Source organism: Hypanus sabinus, chromosome 4, assembly GCF_030144855.1.
Source record: "Hypanus sabinus isolate sHypSab1 chromosome 4, sHypSab1.hap1, whole genome shotgun sequence".
Lineage (NCBI taxonomy): Eukaryota > Metazoa > Chordata > Chondrichthyes > Myliobatiformes > Dasyatidae > Hypanus > Hypanus sabinus.
The window spans coordinates 8,197,094-8,216,910 of NC_082709.1; the positions used below are offsets into that span (position 1 = coordinate 8,197,094).

General features: G+C 39.5%; 1 protein-coding gene and 1 long non-coding RNA gene across 9 annotated transcripts in view; one reads left to right on the forward strand and one right to left on the reverse strand.

The window, feature by feature from the left end:
* Positions 1-11,513, forward strand: part of cfap221 (cilia and flagella associated protein 221) — a 254,455-nt gene extending 242,942 nt beyond the window's left edge. For all 7 annotated transcript variants that reach the window (XM_059966334.1, XM_059966331.1, XM_059966329.1 and 4 more), the window contains 2 exons: positions 6,076-6,132; positions 8,411-11,513. In XM_059966334.1, the coding sequence (XP_059822317.1) occupies positions 6,076-6,132; positions 8,411-8,537 (184 nt within the window). In that variant the 3' untranslated portion in view covers positions 8,538-11,513. The remainder of the gene's footprint in view (positions 1-6,075; positions 6,133-8,410) is intronic.
* LOC132392462 (uncharacterized) overlaps positions 1-19,817 on the reverse strand; it is a 137,020-nt gene that overhangs the window by 29,276 nt on the left and 87,927 nt on the right. For both annotated transcript variants that reach the window (XR_009511551.1, XR_009511550.1), the window contains exon 2: positions 16,904-17,101. This is a non-coding gene — a long non-coding RNA (uncharacterized LOC132392462). The remainder of the gene's footprint in view (positions 1-16,903; positions 17,102-19,817) is intronic.

Here is a 19,817-nt window from a genome sequence, read left to right on the forward strand (position 1 = left end):
GTAGATAGGCCAACTAGAGGAAAGGCTATACTTGATCTGGTATTGGGAAATGAACCTGGTCAGATGTCAGATCTCAGTGGGGGAGCATTTTGGAGGTAGTGACCACAACTCTATCTCCTTTACCATAGTGCTGGAGATGGATATGAGCAGAAAATTTGGGAAAGCATTTAATTGGGGTTAGGGGGAAATATAATGCTATTAATGGTGTGTCACAGGGATCGGTGTTAGGTCTATTGTCATTTGTCATCTATATCAATGATCTGGATGATGCAGCCAAATGAATCAACAAATTTGCGGATGACACCAAGATTGGGGGTGTAGTGGACAGCGAGGAAGGCTATCGAGGTTTGCAGTGGGATGTGGACCTGCTGGAAGAATGAGCAGAAAAATGGCAGATGGAATTTCATGCAGACAAGTGTGAGGTGTTGCATGTTGATGACAAATCAGGTTACAAGTTACCCAGTGAGTAGTAAAGCACTAAATAGTGCAGTAAAACAGTGGGACCTGGGATTACAGGCCCATAATTTCCTGAAAATGCTAGCTAATGTAGATAGGGTAGTAAAGAAAGCTTTTGGCACATTGTCTTTCATCACTCCACATATTGACTACATGAGTTGGGATGTTATGTTGAAGTTGTATAAGACTTAGTAAGGGCTAATTTGGAGTGTTATGTGCAGCTTTGGCCACCTGCAGTACCTACAGGAAAGATATAAAAAGAAGAGCTTTGACCAGCGGCCAATCCGGCCATAGAAAATTTTGAAAGGAGGGGACTTCAATCAGGTCCACTGCCTGAGTACAAAAAGCAGCACTGGGTTGCTACAACAAAAAAAAGAGCTTTGACCAGTGACTAATCAGCGTTTGGGATCGACTAGCAAGAGCAAATTAAAGAAAAGGCAGGGGCAAGCACATTTGCTATCATCGCAGCTGCCATCGTCTGTGTGGACAGAGTCAGAGTGGTGATCTTGAGGCTTTAGTTCTTCAAGGCTTCCGCGAAGAGAGGCTTCAGTCAGAGAAAGCAAAGGAAAGGAAAGCTGAAGGTTAAGTTTTTTTTTCTTTCCATCTTTATATTTGCTCAGCTAGGACAGTAAAGACGCCAGGCAGAATAGTTGAATGCTCCTCTTGCAAGATGTGGGAAAGCAGGAAGACCTCCAGTGTTCTTGATAACTACAACTGCAAGAAGTGCATCCAGTTGCAACTTCTAACAATCCATATTAAAGAGTTGGAGCTGGAACTGGATGAATTCAGGATCATTTGGAGGCTGAAGGGGTGATAGACAGGAGATATAGAAAGTTAGTGACACCCAAAGTGGTAATAGGAAGACAGGAAGGTGACAGGAAGGGGTTAAGGAGGGAGTGTGGAGTACCCCTGTGGCCAGCCCCCTCAACAACTGGTATATCACTTTGGATACTGTTGGGGGATGACCTATTGGAGCAAGGACATAGTGGTCAATTCTCTAGCACTGAGTCTGCCTCTGTGACTCAGAAAGGAAGAGGGAAGAAGAGGCACGCTATGGTGATAGGGTATTCATTAGTTAGGGGAACTGTGGACTAGAATGAGATTCCTGGACAATATGTTGCCTCCTAAGTGCCAGGGTCTGAGACATCTTGGATCAAGTCCTCAGCATTCTTAAGTGGGAAAGTGAACAGCCAGAAGTCATGGTCCATGTAGGTATCAATTACATGGGTAGAAAGAGTGATGAGGTTCTGCATAGAGAGTTCAAAGAGTCAGGAACTAAGTTAAAGGGCAGGACCTCCAGGGTTGTGATCTCAGGATCGCTACCTGTGCCATGTGCTAGTGAGGCCAAAACTAGGAAGATTATACAGTTTATGGGATTTAAGCTAGGGTTGCAGGGGGATGGGAAGCGGAATGCCAGAACAGTTAGCGTGGGGGTTATGAAGGCAGATGTTGGTAAGACCTCAGGCAAAGTCAGGAATCAAAATTGAACATGGTGCAACTAATGTTCTGGGCTGCACATATTTCAATGCAAGAAGTATCATAGGAAAGGCAGATAATATTGCTGAAGATGAGGGGGCTGGTTTATAAACAGAGGGAATATGTAGTGAGCAGAGGCTGTTGTGAGGGCAAAATTGCAGTCAACTGGATGAGTTGCAACATAAAAGGCAGACAGAATCAACAGGAGCGAATATGAGATTGAAGGAGTTGTATTTGAATGTGTGCAGTATTTGAAATAAGGTAAATTAACTTGCAGATTGGTAGGTATGATGTTGTAGGCATCACTGAATCATGGCTGAATGAAGGTTATAGCTGGGAGCTTGATGTCCAAGAATACACATTGTATTTAAAGGAAAGGCAGGAAGGCAGAGGAGGTGGCATTGCTCTGTTGTTAAAAAATGAAATCAAATCATTAGAATGAGGTGACATAGGGTCAGAAGGTGTTGAATCATTGTGGATAGAGCTAAGGAACTTCAAGGTAAACAAGTTCCAATCACAAACAAAAGAATATCTGCAAATGCTAGAAATCCAAGCAACACACAAAATGCTAGAGGAACTCAGCAGGCCAGCCAGTATCTAGAAAAAGTATAGTGTTTTGGCCGGAATTGTTGACTGTACTCTTTTCCTAGATGCTGCCTGGCCTGCTGACTTCTTCTAGCATTTTGTGTGTGTTGCTCAAAGTAAAGATAGATATCTGATGGATAGGGGAATCAAGGGATATGGGGACAAGGCAGGGACTGGGTATTGATAGTGAATGATCAGCCATGATCTCAGAATGGCGGTGCAGACTCAAGGGGCTGAATGGTCTACTTCTGCACCTATTGTCTATTGTCTATCTATTGTCTAAAGAGACCCTGAAGAAAGTTGTATACAGATCCCCAAACTATTGTAAGAATGTGGCCTACAACTGACAACCGGGGATGGAAAATGCATACCAAAAGGGCAGTGTTACAGTTGTCATGAGGGACTTCAATATGCAGGTAGATTGGGAAAATCAGGTTAGTGCTGGATTCGAGGAGGTAGAATTTCTAGAATGCTTATGAGATTGCTTTTTAGAGCCACTCGAGGTTGAGTGCATTAGGGGATCAGCTATACTGGATTAGGTGTTGTGCAATGAACTAGAATTGATTAGAGAGCTTGGGGGAAGTGATCATAATATGATCGAATTCACCCTGAAATTTGAGAAGGAGAAGCTAAAGTCAGATATATCATTATTACAGTGGAGTAAAGGGAATTATAGAAGCTTGAGAGAGCGGCTTTACCAGAATTGATTGGAAAAGAATACTGGCAATGATGACGGCAAAGTAGAAATGGCTGAAATTTCTGGAAGCAATTCAGAAGGCATACGATATATATATATATCCCAAAGAGGAAGAAATATTCTAAAGCAAAGATGACACAAAAATGGCTAACAAGAGAAGTAAAAGCCAAAGAGAGAGCATATAATAGAGCAAAATTAAATGGGCAGTTAGAGGATTGGGAAGCTTTTAAAAACCAACAGAAGGCAACTAAAAAGTCATTAAGAAGGTAAAGATGGAATATGAAAGTAAGTTAGCCAATAACATTGAAGTGGATACCAAAAGATTCTTCAGGTATATAAAGTGTAAAAAAGAGGCAAGAGTGGATATTGGACCATTGGAAAATGATGTTGGAGTGGTAGTAATGGAGAACAATAAGTATTTGGTGTCAGTCTTTGCTGTAAACTGTTGGACGTTCCAGGTGTCAGGGGTCACGAAGTGTATGATTACCATTACTAGAGAGAAGGTTCTTGGGAATCTGAAAGGTCTGAAGGTAGATAAGTCATCTGCATCAGATGTTTTATACCTCCGAGTTCTGTAAGAGGTAGCTGAAGATATCATACAGACATTAGTAATCATCTTTCAAGAATCACTAGATTCTGGAATGGTTCCAGAAGACTGGAAAATTGCAAATGACACTCCACACTCTAAGAAGGGAGAGAGGGAGAAGAAAGGAAACTATAGACCAGTTAGTCTGACCTCAGAAGTTGAGAAGATATTGAAGTCAATTATTAAGAATGAAGTCTCAGGGTACTTGTAGGCACATGATAAAACAGGCCGTAGTCAGCATGGTTTCCTCAAGGGAAAATCTTGCCTGACAAATCTGTTGGAATTCTTTGAAAAAAATTACAAGCAGGATAGACAAAGGAGAAGTTGATGTTGTGTACTTTGATTTTCAGAAGGCCTTTGACAAGGTGCCACACATGAGGCTGCTGAACAAGCTGTGAGCCCGTAGTATTACAGGAAAGGTTCAGCATGGATAAAGCAGTGGCTGATTGGCAGGAAGCAAAGGGAGCCTTTTCTGGTTGGCTGCAGAGTCTAGTGGTGTTCCACAAAGGTCTGTGTTGGGACAGATTCTTTTTCATTATACGTCAGTGATTCAGTTGATGGAATTGATGGCTTGGCTGCAAAGTTTGCAGACCATACGAAGGTAGGTGGAGGGCAGGTAGGTCTGAGGAAGTAGAGAGGCTCAGAAGGACTTAGATTAGGAGAATGGGCAAAAAAATGGCAGTTGGAGTGCAGTATCAGGAAGTGTATGGTTATGCACTTTAGTATAAGAAATGAAAGGCTGAATATTTTCGAAATGGAGAGGAAATACAAAAAATTGAGGCACAAAGGGACTTAGCCGTCGTTGTGCAGAATACCTTAAAGGTTAAAGGTTAATTTGCAGGTCGAGTCTGTGGTAAGGAAGGCAAATGTGATGTTAACATTCATTTCAAGAGGACTAGAATGTAAAAGCAATGATTGTAATTTTTAGAAAATTTAGAAAGCTCCTTAGAGCTCTGGTAAGACCTCACTTGGAGTATTGTGAGCAGCTTTGGGCCAATTATCTTAAAAAAGGGTGCTAAAACTGGTGAAGTTTCAAAGGAGGTTCAAGAAATTATTCCAGGATTGAATAGCTTGTCATATGAAGAGCATTAGATGGCATGGGCATATCCCAGAATTCAGAAGAATGAGGGTTGACCCCATTGAAACCTATCAAATGGTGAAAGGCCTTAATAGAGTGTATGTGGAGAGGATGTTTCCTCTGGTGGGAGAGTCTAAGACCAGAGGACATAGTATCAGAACAGAAGGGTGTCCTTTTAGAATGGAGATGAGGAAGAATTTCTTCAACCAGAGAGCGGTGAATCTGTGGAATTCTTTACCACAGGCAGCTGTGGAAACCAAGTCTTTATGTATATTTAAGGTAGAGGTTGATAGATTCTTGGTTGGTCAGGGCATGAAGGGATACGGGGAGAAGGAAGGAGATTGGAATTGAGAGGAATGTTGGATCAGCCATGATGAAATGGTAAAGCAGACTCATTGGGCTAAATGGCTTAATTCTGCTCCTATATCTGGTCCTATAAATGATCTTATGGTCTAAATAATATCCAAAGAATGAGTAGAAATTTTACAAGGATATTGCTAGAACTTGAGGATCTGAGTTATGTGGAATGTTTGAATAGGATAAGATTTTTATCTCTGGAACATAGAAGATTGGTGGGAGATTTTATAGAGGTATACAAAGTTATGAGGGGTATAGATAGGGTAAATGCAATTCAGCTTCTTCCACTGAGGTTGCATGAGACTACAACTAGAGGTTATGGTTTAAAGGTGAACAGATTAGGGGGAACTTCTTCACTAAGAGTGCAGTAAGAGTAGAATGATCTGCTACCAGAAGTGATAAGTGGAGGTTTGATTTCAACATTTAAAAGAATTTTGAATAGGTACATGGATGGGAGGGGTATGGAGGGCTATCCTCTGGATGTAGGTCAATAGGATTAAGCAGAATAATAATTTAACACAGACTAGATGGGCAGAAGGGCCTGATTTTTGTTCTGTTGTGTTCTATGTCACACAAATAAGTCACACAAATTTGGTTCTGTTGACAGAGGGCTGACAGGAATTTGACCTAACATTTTCTAAAAATTGAACTATTTCCAATAGGAATATAACTAATGTTTATTTTAGTTTTTACTTGTTCATTTTTATTTTTAAATAAGTTTCTAAAACAATTCTATTGCTTATTTTGGGACCACAGATTAGAAAAGGGAGCAAGAAATTACAATTTTTTAAATAGTATGGAAAGGTGCATTAATCAACAATGTTTTCTCTTTATTCACAGTAAGCCCATAAAGGCTAAATCTTCACAAACATCAACTCCTGTTCAACCCACTCCAAGGTAAATAATACACAGATTATAACCAAGTTTTGCTTCTTTGAAATATCAAAGAACTTCTTAAGCTGTTTAAAAGCATCTAGCCGAGACAACAATGAAAACTAAGCTCCTGCATCAATGGTTGTTTCACTTGTAAAACAGTAGGTACAGTATTTAATATTCTGTGGTTAGGAAATTGGAAGCAATAAATCATTTTTATTATTGATATTAAAATAGCTTGTAATTTTAACATCAAAAGAATTACAGAAAAAAACATGGCAAAACAAAGCTCAGATTTAGGATATTAATAAATCATACTTTATTTACAACATTATTGCAATTCATGTAACAGGCAATGGATTGAAAATGCATTTTTTTTAGTGAATATAATTGTTTGGTATCTAACAGTTGCAAAAGTAGTTATGTAGTTTAAAGAAGAAATCTGTCAATGCTGAGTATGGGACAGCACAAAAATCAGCTGGTTGCTTATCAATAGATGATGAATTAGGAGTTCACTTTCAGGAGCAACTGTATGGGGAATTAAGTCAATTTGCAGTATTTTAAGCACTCTTTAGGAAATAAAATTTTGTAGTTGGAAATTTCTTTGAGTTAGTTGATAAATGAACAGGCAGAGCACATACATTTCCCAACCTCATTTTCTTCACCAAGGGAGAAACAAAAGATTTTTTTTTGTATATTAATGCAATTCAAAAGAAGATTTCTATTTATAAATATTGTTCAATGACTGTGATAAGGATAAACTAGAGAAACACAAACTTTGTGCTATTATCTAATTAGATCTTAAGTTCTATACTTGCATGTTTTGAGAATGCATAGTGTCAGGTATAATTACATTTTAGTTCATTGCAAATGGGAAGTGTGGCTTTATGATAAAATCTACCCAACAGTTCCACCTTAATCCAAAGGGAAGAGCAGCAGAAAGCAAAAGGAAGTTAATTTGAATTTTTATGGGTTTGTGTCAATAACTGGAGAAACTCAAATATCTACCACAGATACTTATATTCAAAACATGCCATTTTCTTTGCAAAAGGTTTGTGAATATAAGTAGTCAACTAGCACTATTACTTGATACAAATGAATCACAAGTATAGAAAGGCAACACGAGTGAATCTGCAGATGCTGGAAATAAATAAAAAACACAAAATGCTGGAAGAACTCAGCAGGCCAGACAGCATCTATGGGAGGAGGTAATAACGATATTTCAGGCCGAAACCCTTCATCAGGAGTAAAGTAACATGGGATGGTCAAGGGGGGGATAAGAAGTGGGGGGAGGGATAAAGTAGAGAGCTGGGAAGTGATAGGCTGGAGGGAAATGGGCTAGGGGGAAGGTGGAGAATTGTGGGAAATAAAAGAGAAAGAAAGGCTCCGTTGATACCCCTGCCCCCCACCCTTACCCACATCCCTATCTATTATTTTAGTCTGGTTCTCTTTCTCTCTCTTTTTCTCCCCTCACTATAATCTCCCCCCAGCCCTACCTTTCTTTCTCTTTTATTTCCCATAATTCTCCACCTTCCCCCTAGCCCATTTCCCTCCAGCCTATCACTTCCCAGCTCTCTACTTTATCCCTCCCCCCACTTCTTATCCCCCCCCTCGACCATCCCATGTTACTTCACTCCTTGATGAAGGGTTTCAGCCCGAAACGTCATTATTACCTCCTCCCATAGATGCTGTCTGGCCTGCTGAGTTCTGACAGCATTTTGTGTTTTTTCACAAATATAGAAATTTTATTTTAAAAGAAGGACAGCTTATTGAGATTGAGAATCTTTCATTCAGATAAATCAAAATAATTGGTTTAGCATTCAACATTTTACGGTATGAATGCATTATTTTCTTAATTCATTCTATTAGCATGCTGTAAGCTCCTTAATTTACATAGGCAATACCTGAGAATTCAGGAGTTATTCTCTCGATTTTTAAAATTATAGTAATAGCAAAAATTCCAACAGTTTGCTGAAATTGTTGCACTACAGCTGCCCTGAGAAATTGAGAGCAGCACCCCCTTAGGGAAATTCCTCATTCTTGGAACATGGCCATGACTAGTGAGACCAACATTTAATGCCTAGCATTAATTGCCATTTTACGGATGTTGATATCCACCTTTAAAGCTTCTGAGTCCATGGCTTATCGAGCACCAGGGTGCTTCAGAATGTAGTGACAGTAAAGGCCAACAATAAATTTTCCAGTCTAGTGTGTGCCATTAAAGGAATCAGTGTACCTCGTGTATATATTTTACTCCAATCTCTCTGTTCTCAGCAATGCTAATCAGTGATCATATTTTCAGGGAAGTAAGAGAACAACATTTGGAGAATTCTCTGCAAGTTCAGAACAATCGTTTGGGATCAGGTTTTCAAATGCGAATGGAGCACCTAAGACGTTTAAGTATCAACAAGTCGTTGCTTCTAAACTAAAATTGACATTCATTACTACATCATAGTTTCAAAATGACATGTGAACTGCTTGGTGCGCATGCATTTTAATACTTACAATCATTTTTCTAATTTGCTAAAAGTAAAATAATACATTTATGTAATATTGACATTGTGCCATTATAAAGAATCAGGAATTCTATGTGCCCACATTGCAATAAATATAGAGTAAAATTGTTGTATATAAGGTCAAAACTATAATTAAATAAATACTTGATTATTGTGATAATCATCATATGTTAAAGGTAATCTATTATCTATACTCAAGGAATTATTTCTGTGTGGCTTTTTATGGTGAAGGTTTTCCAGTCTTCCACTATTGCTCTGGCAAGGGAATGTTGGAATGTTGAAAAAAAATGGGAAATAACCTTGCATATAAAAAAACTGATCAACTAATTTTTCTTCTGAATCTGAAATTTTGCCTCTTTATAACAACGAGTAGTAATTAGATCAAGATTTTAATGCTTAATTGATAAGACCATAAAACATTAGAGCAGAATTAAGCCATTCAACCCAATGAGTCTGCTCTTCCATTTGATCATGGTTGATTTACTTTCCCTCAACCTCATTCTCTTGCCTTCTCCCTGTAACCTTAGATGCCCTTAATAATTAAGAATCCATCAATGCCCAGTTTAAATATACCAAATGGCTTGCCCCCACACCTTCTGTGGGTACAAATTTCACAGATTCACTATCCACTGGATCAAGAAATTCCTCCTTTGTTTTAAATGGATGTCCCTATATTCTGAAGCTATGCCTTCTGGTTTCCACTATAGGAAACATCCTTTCCATGTCCACTGTATCAAGGCTTTTCAAAGTTCAATAGGTTTCAATGAGATCCCCCTCATTCTTCTAAACTCTAGTGAGTACTGGTAGAGAGCCATCAAATGCTCCTCATACAAAAATCCTTTTACTCCCAGAATCATTCTCTTAAGCCTCCTTGAGCCCTCATACTTTATAAAGCCTCATTATTATATCCTTGCTTTTATATTTTATACCCTTTGAAATAAATGTTGGCATTGTTTACCACTGACCCAAACTGTAAAGGAATCCTGCTTGGGGACTGTTTTGTACCTCTGAATTATGAATGTTCTCTCCATTTAGAAAAGAGTCTCTGTGTTTTTTCCTTCTATCAAAGTACTTGACCATACATTTCCCTGAACTATATTCCATCTTTGCCCATTCTTACAAACTGTCTAAATGTTTCATCAACACTACCTGCCCCTCCACCTAACTTTGTATCATCTGCAACTTGGCCACAAAGCCATCAATTTCATCATCAAAATCATTGACATATAACATGAAGAGAACCAAAATGGACTCCCTCAAAACACCATTAATCACTGACAGCCAACCAGAAAAGGCCCTCTCTATTCCTAGTCTTTGCCGCTTGCCAATCAGACAGTCTTTTATCTATGCTGGCATCTTTCTTGTAATACCATGAAGTTTGTCTTGTCAAGCAGCCTCATGGGCATCACCTTGTCAAGGGCCTTCTAAAACTCCAAGTACACAACATAAACTGATTTTCCTTTGTCTGTTCTGTTCTGTTAATTTTTCAAAGAATTCCAACACAATTGTCAAGCAAGATTTTCCCATCATTTCCTATATATTTGCCTATAGTTTCTTCTCTTCTGCCTGTCTCCCTTCTTGAAGAGTGGAGTGACATTTGCAATTTTCCAGTCTTCCAGAACCATTCCAGAACATAGTGATCATTACCCATGCAGCCAGAATCTCCCCAGCCACCTCTTTCAGAACCCTGAAGTGTAGTCCATTTGGTCCAGGTGACTTAATTACCTTCAGACTTTTCAGCTTCTCAAGCACCTTCTCTAGTTATGGCAACTACATTCACTTCTGCCCCTCGACACTCTTAACCTTCCACCATACTACTAGTGTCTTCCACAGTGAAGGCTGGTGCAAAATACATATTTCCTTGTCCCCTGTTACTACCTCTCCAACATCAATATCTGGCTCTCCGACACCCAGTCTTGTCTTTCTTTTACTCTTTATATATCTAAAAATCCTTTGGTGTCCTCTTTTATATTATTAGCTAGCTTACCTTCATATTTCATCTTTTTGCTCCTTATGGCATTTTAGTTACATTCTGTTGGTTTTAAATAGTGTCCCAATCCTTTAACTTCCAAATAATTGTTGCTATATTATAATCTCGCTCTTTTGCTTTTATGCTGTCTTTGACTTCTCTTGTCAGCCACAGTTACACGATCCTCCCTTTAGAATACTTCATCTGTGGAATGTATCTATCCGAATTGCTGCTAGAAACTACAGCCAATGCTGTCATCCCTTCTAGTGCCCTCTTCTAATCAACTTTGGTCAACTCCTCTCTCTTGCCTCTGTAATTCCCTTTACTCCACTGTAATAATATCTGAAATTGCTCCCTTTCAACTTGCAATGTGAAGTCTATCCCATTATGTTCATGGTCTCCCAAGGGTTCTTTTACCTTAAGCTCCCTAATCAAATCTGGTTCATTACACAACACCTAATCCACAATTCCCTGGATCTCCAGGGATCCAGCACCAACCTGATATTCATAATCTACTGTACCTGTATGTGAAATGCTGCCTAACTCTCTATATTCTCTATTCAGGGCCTGCTCCCTTTTCCTAGCTGTGTTGTTAGTACCAATATGTATCACAGCTTCTGGCTGCTCATTCTCCCTCTTTTGTTGTTTTGCATAGCAGGTGCTTTTCTCTTCACACTTCTAATTGGCTTTTGTCAAGCCACTTCTCCAGCTTGTGGCTGCATCGATGGACCATGGCAAAGCCATCTCAGATCTTGGTGAGAGGGCATGTTTGGACCAGGTGGAGGATTCCTGGGTTGGGACACCCTTGGGGCAAGCTGGGGTTTGTCATGCATCCCATCGGTGTAGTCTTTGCGCTGTTTTGGCATGTCAACTTCTGAGTCTATTTGCGGCTGTCCAGTTTTTTCTGGTAGCTTTAGTAAAGCCGGGGGTGGGGGGGAGCGAGGTGGGAACGTCAATCAAATCTCCACCGGGGGGGAGGGGGGGTGTTGCTGTGCCAGTACTGGCACCACTTAGTGTGTTCGGCATAGGAGTCGAGGTTTTTCAAATTGTAGAAAGGTTTTCGGGATTTGAGTCAGGAAGTTAGAGGAGCATTTTCGATGAGTTTATGAACTGGAATGTTTTTGGGCATATTTTGGATATACTTGTAAAAGTTTGCTGAAGCTGCGCTTCTATGGATCTCCAGGGATGCTGTTTGGCTCATTGTTGGGAGGTGTTGGACAAGTGTTGATTTTAGAGCTCCTGAGGTTATTATCATAGAAGTATGGAGCTGTGTATTGATGATGTTTATGCGAGCACTTCTCTCCTAGGTGGGTGTGCATTATTCAGCAATTGTGAAACATTAGTGCTAGGCTAGATTTTTGTAGGACTGACTGATTAGCAACTTATTTAGTACCACCTCTCTTCCTGATCATAGCCACTGTGGATTTTAGTTTCTTTGCAACATTTTGAAGGTGGATCTTATATGAGCGAGTTTGATCCAGTGTGGCTCCCAAGTACTTTGGGTGTGGATTGTTAGGTAGCTATTTGTCATTTAGTTTGATATTAAGTTTAAGATTAGTCAGTCAGTTGTCCAGATGAGATATGAAAGTTACTGTTTTGTTGACATTCATATTTAGGTACCACTTTAAGGAGTAGTTGGATTGGGAGTTGATATCTTGGATAGGGTTTTTTCAATGGATTTGACTTCATTCAATTGGATGGATACGGCCTAGTCAGCAGCATGCCCAAGTTTAGCAGATTTGGTCTCGGAGTTCACTGAGATACAGATTGAACAAAGTTGAAGCCAGAACTGACTCTTGAGGGACGCTATTGCAGAATTTCATAGTGTGAAAGGTGTCACATCCTAGACTTCTCCGCCTTTAGAATGCTGTGGACTCAAGCCGAGACATCCCTGACCCTGGCACCTGGGAGGCATCTGAGTGTCTATTTCACAGCATCTCCTAATTATAGAATCCCCTATCACTATTGCTCTCCTCTTCTACCCCCTCCCCTTCTGAGTCACAGAGCCTGACTTAGTACACAGTATCCAAAGTGGTATATCGGTTATTGAGCGGTACGGCCACAGGAGTACTCTCCACTGGCTGCCTATCCCTTTTCCCGCTCCTGATGGTTACCCAGTAACGTGTGTTCTATTCCCTGTGTGTAACTTCCTCCCTATAAATCCTGCCAATCAACCCCTCAGCTTCCAAATGATCTGAAGTTCATTGAGTTCTAGCTCCAATTCCTCAACATGGTCTGAGAAAAGCTGCAGGAGGATGCACATCTTGCAAGTGTAGTTGTCAGGGACAGTAGAGGTCTTCCCACATACCACAAGAGGACCATTCCATTATCCTGCTTGGAATCCTCCCTGATCTAACTACGCAGTAACAAAGTAAAAAAATAAATGAAAAAGAATCTGCCTACTGCCTCGGCCTCTCCTCACCAAAGCCTCTACGTGCCGAAGTCTGAGCTCCCCACTGTAACACTGGTCCATACACACAATGGCTGCTCTGCTCAAACCTAACTTCTTTATATTGGATCTTGCCAAGTGCCTAATTAGGCACAACCCAATATCACCCCTGTATTGCTTAAAATGTCCTCGCTTCTTTTGAACGAACTCTCCTGTTATGCAATCCAATGTCTTAACAGAGATCTGTAGTGCACACATTTTAGTGTAAAATAGACACTTCTGAATAATTTTGCTTTTTTTGATGAATTATTGATCAAAAGATTACCTTGTTCACATCATTCATTATTGTGACATTTGGTTGCAATATGTGTTTACATCACATATTCTCTATCATTTACCATTTTTGTTTTCATTATGATTAATCAAGTTGAGGTAAATGCTCATAGCACCGTACTCTGCCACTGAAATTGAATGAAACAATTTATATATACTGTGCTTTGGGGTGTTTATTCTTCAATGAGTTCTTTTAAAGTAAAAATAGGTACAATGATAATATCATGTAGTCTTAATTTACAATGGAAATTCTTAACGGCAGTGTCATCTACACTTTAGGGTATAAAACCTTTCAATATATGAAGGGGGCCATTAAGGTTAAAGTAAGGTTTGCAGACTCCTCCATAAGAGAGTTAGAGGTACTTAGTAGGCATTTGATAGGTGATGTACAGTCTGGAAACTAGTAATCTGCTTTTGTTGTTTAGCGGGATTTCTGTGTGCTCCTCATTAAACAGATCCAAAGTAATTTGTTTACCCTTTCAGTGGGTTTGAATGAGCTTGTGATGTACTTTGAGGTACCTGGAAGAGGTAGCAGCTGATGCAGAAGCATATAGTTGAGCAATGGTTATATTATAATAATATATATAATGTTATTTTGTGTGTGAGGGGGTGTGTGTGCGTGCGTGTATAAATTGTTTTACAATTTTGCTCTGGAGAAAAATTATACTTCTCATTATTTTAAAAACATATATCAAGTTTCCCCTCAACCGTCAATGCTTCAGTGAGAACAAGCTGAGTTTGTCCAACCTGTCCTTGTAGCTTACACCCATCAACCCAGGAAGCTTGCTGGTAAGCCTCTTCTGCACCTTCTCCATATTTTCTGCATCCTTGCTGTAATGGAAAAACCAGAACTGCACACAATACTCCCCAAGTGCTTTCTAATTGAAGGTTTATATAACTAGAGCATGACTTCCTTTCCCTTATTATCAATACCCCCACCATGAAGGCAATCATGCCATATGCTTTCATTACCACCCTATTCACTTTCACTGAACTATAGATCTGGACTCCAAGATCCTTTTCTATCTCCATGCTATTAAGTAATCTCCCATTAATTTATCTGTTCATTTGACATCCTTAATTGCAGCACCTCACATTTACCCAGATTAACCTCCATCTAACACTTCTCTGCTCATATCTGCAACTGATTTCTATCCCGCTGTATTATTTAGTGTATACTGCCCACAACTCACCAATCTTGGTGTCATCCACAAATATGTTGATACACCCATCTGAATTTTCATCCAAATCATTGATGCATATTATAAACAGAAGTCACAGCACCTAGCCCTTGGGAACACCACTGGTCACAGACCTCCAGCCAGAATAACAATCTTCCACTCTTACTCTATGTTTCTTATTGTCAAGCCAGTTCCAAATACAAGCTTAAAATTTATCCTAGATGCTATGCATCATCTTCTGAATTAACCTACATGAGCAGCCTTACTAAAATCCACTGTCTTACCCTGATCAAGCTTCTTTGTCATCTTCTCAAAAAACTTGGTCAAGTTTGTAAGGCTTGACCTTCGCCAGACAGAGTCATGCTGACTTTCCCCATGTGGGCCATACCTTTCCAAATGCACATAAATCCTGTCCAATAGCTTCCTAACCATTGAGTGAGGCTCAGATGCTGCCTGGCCTGCTGTGTTCCACCAGCATTTTGTGTGTGTTGTTTGAATTTCCAGCATCTGCAGATTTCCTTGTGCTAGCCTATCATAGCCTGGATTATCCCTTGTGCTTATCACTGTGATAAATAAGTCTTGGCAGTGTCAGGTGTCTCTTTTCCTTATTCTTTCCTTTCTACTCAGACCCTGTGAGAAAATCATGTCCTGACATTGAAGTCAGTCAGAAGAATCAGGCCAGGTTTTTCAGAATTGGAGAAGAAATCCATATTGGCCATATCCATAACATAGGGATTGTAACATGTGCAATGTAATCATGGTGTGCTGGTTCAACCATAGAACAAGATGTAATGTTCTGAGACATTCACTTAGTCAACAGGAAGAGTCACTGAGATGTCAAACTGGATCATTCTTGACAACATAGCTCACCCCATGAAGATAGCATTGCTCTTATAGTTTGTTCTTACAGAAAATGGTATACCTGCTTTCTTCTTCTTCAACCTGGCCATCTCCTACCTATTATCTATTACCTAGAGCAACAATCTCCATGTTAAATCATTCTTGACTGACAGTACTGTGCAAAAGTTTCATGCAGTAGCATCAGTCCCTAAGACTCTTGCACAGTACTGTATGAACAGTGCATCATTCCGGTTTGTTGCTAGTGGATTTATCCATGTTATGGACCAGTAGTCTTATCTTTGGAGCTTTTTGGTGCATGCAGATATCAATTTTGAAATTTGCCATCACTCACAGCTTTTGATGAAGAAGGTTGAAGATCCTGACCTCTGGTACTGTCTGTGTGGAGTTTGCATGTTTTTCCTGTCACTGCATTCATTTGCTCTAGTTGCTTCTGTTTCCACCCACTTGTGCAGGTTCACAGATAAATTCCCCAATTTAAATAATACCTAAGGTGATTGTAACTGGGATAGGATCTAATGGGAGTTTAGAAAGTGAGGGGAATAAAATGGGGTTAGAGTATCATTAATGTACATCAAAACTTGTACGGATTCAGTGTGCCAAAGAGCCCTTTCATGATGTGGGACTGCCTGTAGTGCGTAAATAACTACAAAAATGGTTTCATGCTCTAATATAGTTGCTAGCCATGAATGCAATGGTGAAGAAGATATGACACATGGAAGTGGACTGGAGATATTTTAATCTTTTAGCGTATTGTCTTGGGCTTGTATCTCCAATCTGGAAGAGTGGAAGTGGGCTTACTAAGGGTGGATACCCATATTACGTACTGGACAACAGAACAGAATATTGACACAATGACAGAAATTAACTCCCTTTGAATGGATATTGTAAATTTAATACTTGTTGACACCATTAAAATAGATGGCAAGTCTCCGTGTGTGATTTCTATCTCCAGCAACATACAAAATCTAACCAGAACTCTATAGAAAAGGATGTCTCAAAGTTCAGAGTACATATATTAGCAAAGGATCTATGCAGTATACAACCCTGAAATTAGTCTTCCCCACAGACAGTCACGAAACAAAGAAGAACCATGGAACCAACCTGTTCAAAGCAAAACATCAAACTTCCCCCTCACGCAAAAGAAAAATCGCACAGATGGCAACAAAAAAAAGAGAAAATACAGAATATAAAACACAAAAGACATATTTCAGTACAGTTCAGCTCAGTGTTCATTATTTGCTGGACATACAATTCATAAAATCTCCCAAACAGTAGAAACAAGAAAAGAGCAACCAGAACTAGAACTAGAAATCAAACACATCATAAAAACTGAGTTCGAGCCCAAGCCTATAATCGTATCGATTAAACCTTTCTCTGGCCATCCACTGATAGCTTTGAGAGATCCCATTGAGAGAGAGATGACTCGAATGCAAGGACCTTCCCTTGGGAGCAGCGAGTAAGATTGAGCAAGAAAACATCACGCACAAACTCCTTCTCCGGCAGTAACAGGCGAAAGGCTGGTAGACAGCACTGAAAACTAACTCACCTTCCACACCCGCCTTGATGATTTTCAATCTTCATGGGCGCTTTGATCGGTGAGATGTGGAGTAAATCATGGGCCCACACCAGGTCTCCTGGATTCCATGCCAGGCTTTGGTTACAGCTTCGTGGTACTTTCTTGGAGACACCCAAAATCACACCCCCAGATTGTAGATTACAGGCTCTACCAGGAGCAGAAGCATACCTGAAATAAAAAGAATATGTAAAAGAAGTGAAAGGAATTTCTTCATGATCTGTCTTGAGGACGTCGCCTTTGGAAGTATTGTTCGCTGATGCCATCTTCTCTCTCCTACACCTCTTTTCCACAATAGATCTTTGATGTTTCAGCCATCCAATCACATTCTATATCACAGCTACACAAATGCTAACTTAGAGCCAGGAGCCTGAAAGATATCAAAGTCAGCAACATTTCCCAGATGTGACACCTGCACCAATTTTCTGCTCTGGCATAGACTCCAAGAGACACCTACATCGTCTCTGCAGCAGTTCTGTTTTTTGGAGCTTGTAGAAGCAATACAAGTTGTACCATGGTTTTAACAAGATGCAGTGATCTCAATCTGTATAAAATATGTATACCAATAGACATATTATTCTTTGCAGAAAGGGCCAAACCAAACCATGCAACTTTGGCATTTGAAAGAAAAAGAGAAAATGCTGGAAATACTCAGGTTAGGCAGCATCTGTGGGAAGAAAAAAAATATTATTTCACCTTTAACCTGAAAAGTTAATTTTGTTTCTCTTTTCTCAGGTATTGCCTGTACTGAGTATTTCTCAAATTTCCTGCATCTGCAGGTATCTTTTCAATATTGAGAGCACTGAAATTGTTGATAATAAAGAATTGAATAAAAATAAATAATTTTAAAAAGAGTGAGGAGAAGGTGAAGGGAATGAAGATGAAGAAAATGGTGGAATAAAACTGGAAAACATTCTAGTCCAGCAATGGAGAAATTACTTTAAACAGCTCTTTTTTAGCATAATACAATTCTGAGTGGTAATATTTCTCACAATGTTCACCAAATTGAATTTTTCTTTCCATCTATCTGATTTCAGCCTGTGAAGGAAATATCTGGTTATTTGATTAATCAAAAGGACGTTCTCATAGCCTTAAGCTTGAGTTTCAAACCAAACTGCATTTGTCTCCTTTTAATCGTGGTTACAGCCATTTGTTATGTGCCTTACAGCCACCTAGTCATAAGATCAGTACATGTCATTAATAATTTAATCAAATCTAATTCCAATTTTCACCAAAATGAGTTTCACAAAGCTGTCACAACCAACTTAACATATCTGTATCATTGTTGATTTAGGCATTTAGTTACCTGCACATCCGTTCTTATATAAAAGATATATTTGCACAAAGTTCTCATGCTCTTTTTTATTTGTTTACTTCACTCTTATGAAATCAGAATTAAGTCATATTTCAACTGGAGCTTCCTTTATGACATTGTTTTTCAGGGGAAAAAATATTTTTAAAATTTTCAATAGTGTGCAAATCCTGTAAAGCAAAGATACTTTCAAAAATAATGAAAAGTTTCTAAATATTAAAAAATTGCTATAAAGAGCAGTAAACAGTAAAAAACTAAATCAAATAAATTTTTTTATTTATTGACGTACAGCACTGAATAGGACCTTTTGGCCCTTTGAGGGCACACTGTTCCATTCACACCCCTTCAGTCTGACTGAACTTGTCCTAACACTGAACAATCACTTCAACTCTATTTACTTTCATTAGATCAAAGGTGTAGCCATAAGCACTCACATCGAAACAATTACCCTCTGTTTAAGAGCACTCGGGCTTCGGGCTCTCATGACCAGACTATGCAACAGTTTCTTCCCCCAAGCTATCAGACTCAATACCCGAAGCCTGGACTGACACCTTGCCCTACTGTCCTGTTTATTATTTATTGTAATGCCTGCACTGTTTTTGTGCACTTTATGCAGTCCAGTGTAGGTCTGTAGTCTAGTGTAGCTTTCTCTGTGTTTTTTTATTACGTAGTTCAGTCTAGTTTTCGTACTGTGTCATGTAACACCATGGTCCTGAAAAACGTTGTCTCATTTTTACTATGCACTGTACCTGCAGTTATGGTTGAAATGACAATAAGAGTTGACTTGATATGGAAGCATTTTTATTCCATTTTGAATTGGGCCAAGTCCTTCAACTCTTTATCTGGTCTGTCTATAGCTGCATAGGTGCTGCTTCCTACACTCATGAGGAAGTCTAAAATTTCACCAGTTTTTGCAGCCAATTTCCACCCTGTCCTCACCTTCACCTTTTTTGACTCACTTTACCTCCTTAAGGGACACACTGGCCACAGACATACAAGTCCACAAATTCCCACAGCTATCTTGACTATACTACTTTCCACCCTACTGTAAAAATAAGCATTCCACTCTCTTAGTCAATCTATCTCATCTATTTCCCATGCCTTGGCCCTCAACCTGTCTCCTCTGGGACAGAATTACTCCTGCCCTTGCCTTCCACCCCACCAATCTCTGGATTCAATGGATCATGCTTCCTGCTCAACAGTTATTCCAACACCCAGTATTTTGTCCCCGCCCTTTTTCAGCACTTTGAAGAGATCTCTCCCTTTAAAACTCCCTGGTCCTCTCTCCCTACCTACCGTTATCCCATGCAAAGAAAGGAGATCCAACACCTATCCTGTCACCTCTTCCCTTCCCACCATCCAGTGACCCAAACTACCTTCTCTGCTACTGAAACACAACTTATGTTTACCTCCTTTCCAGTTCTGATAAAGTGTCCCAGATGTGAAACATCAACTGTTGTAAAGTACACAAGACATATCACAAAATTTGGTAGCGTTTCATCATACTAAATATATCAATTTAGATCTATAGTTTTAATTGATTATCTAAAGAGGAATTTCCCACTTTCACAATGT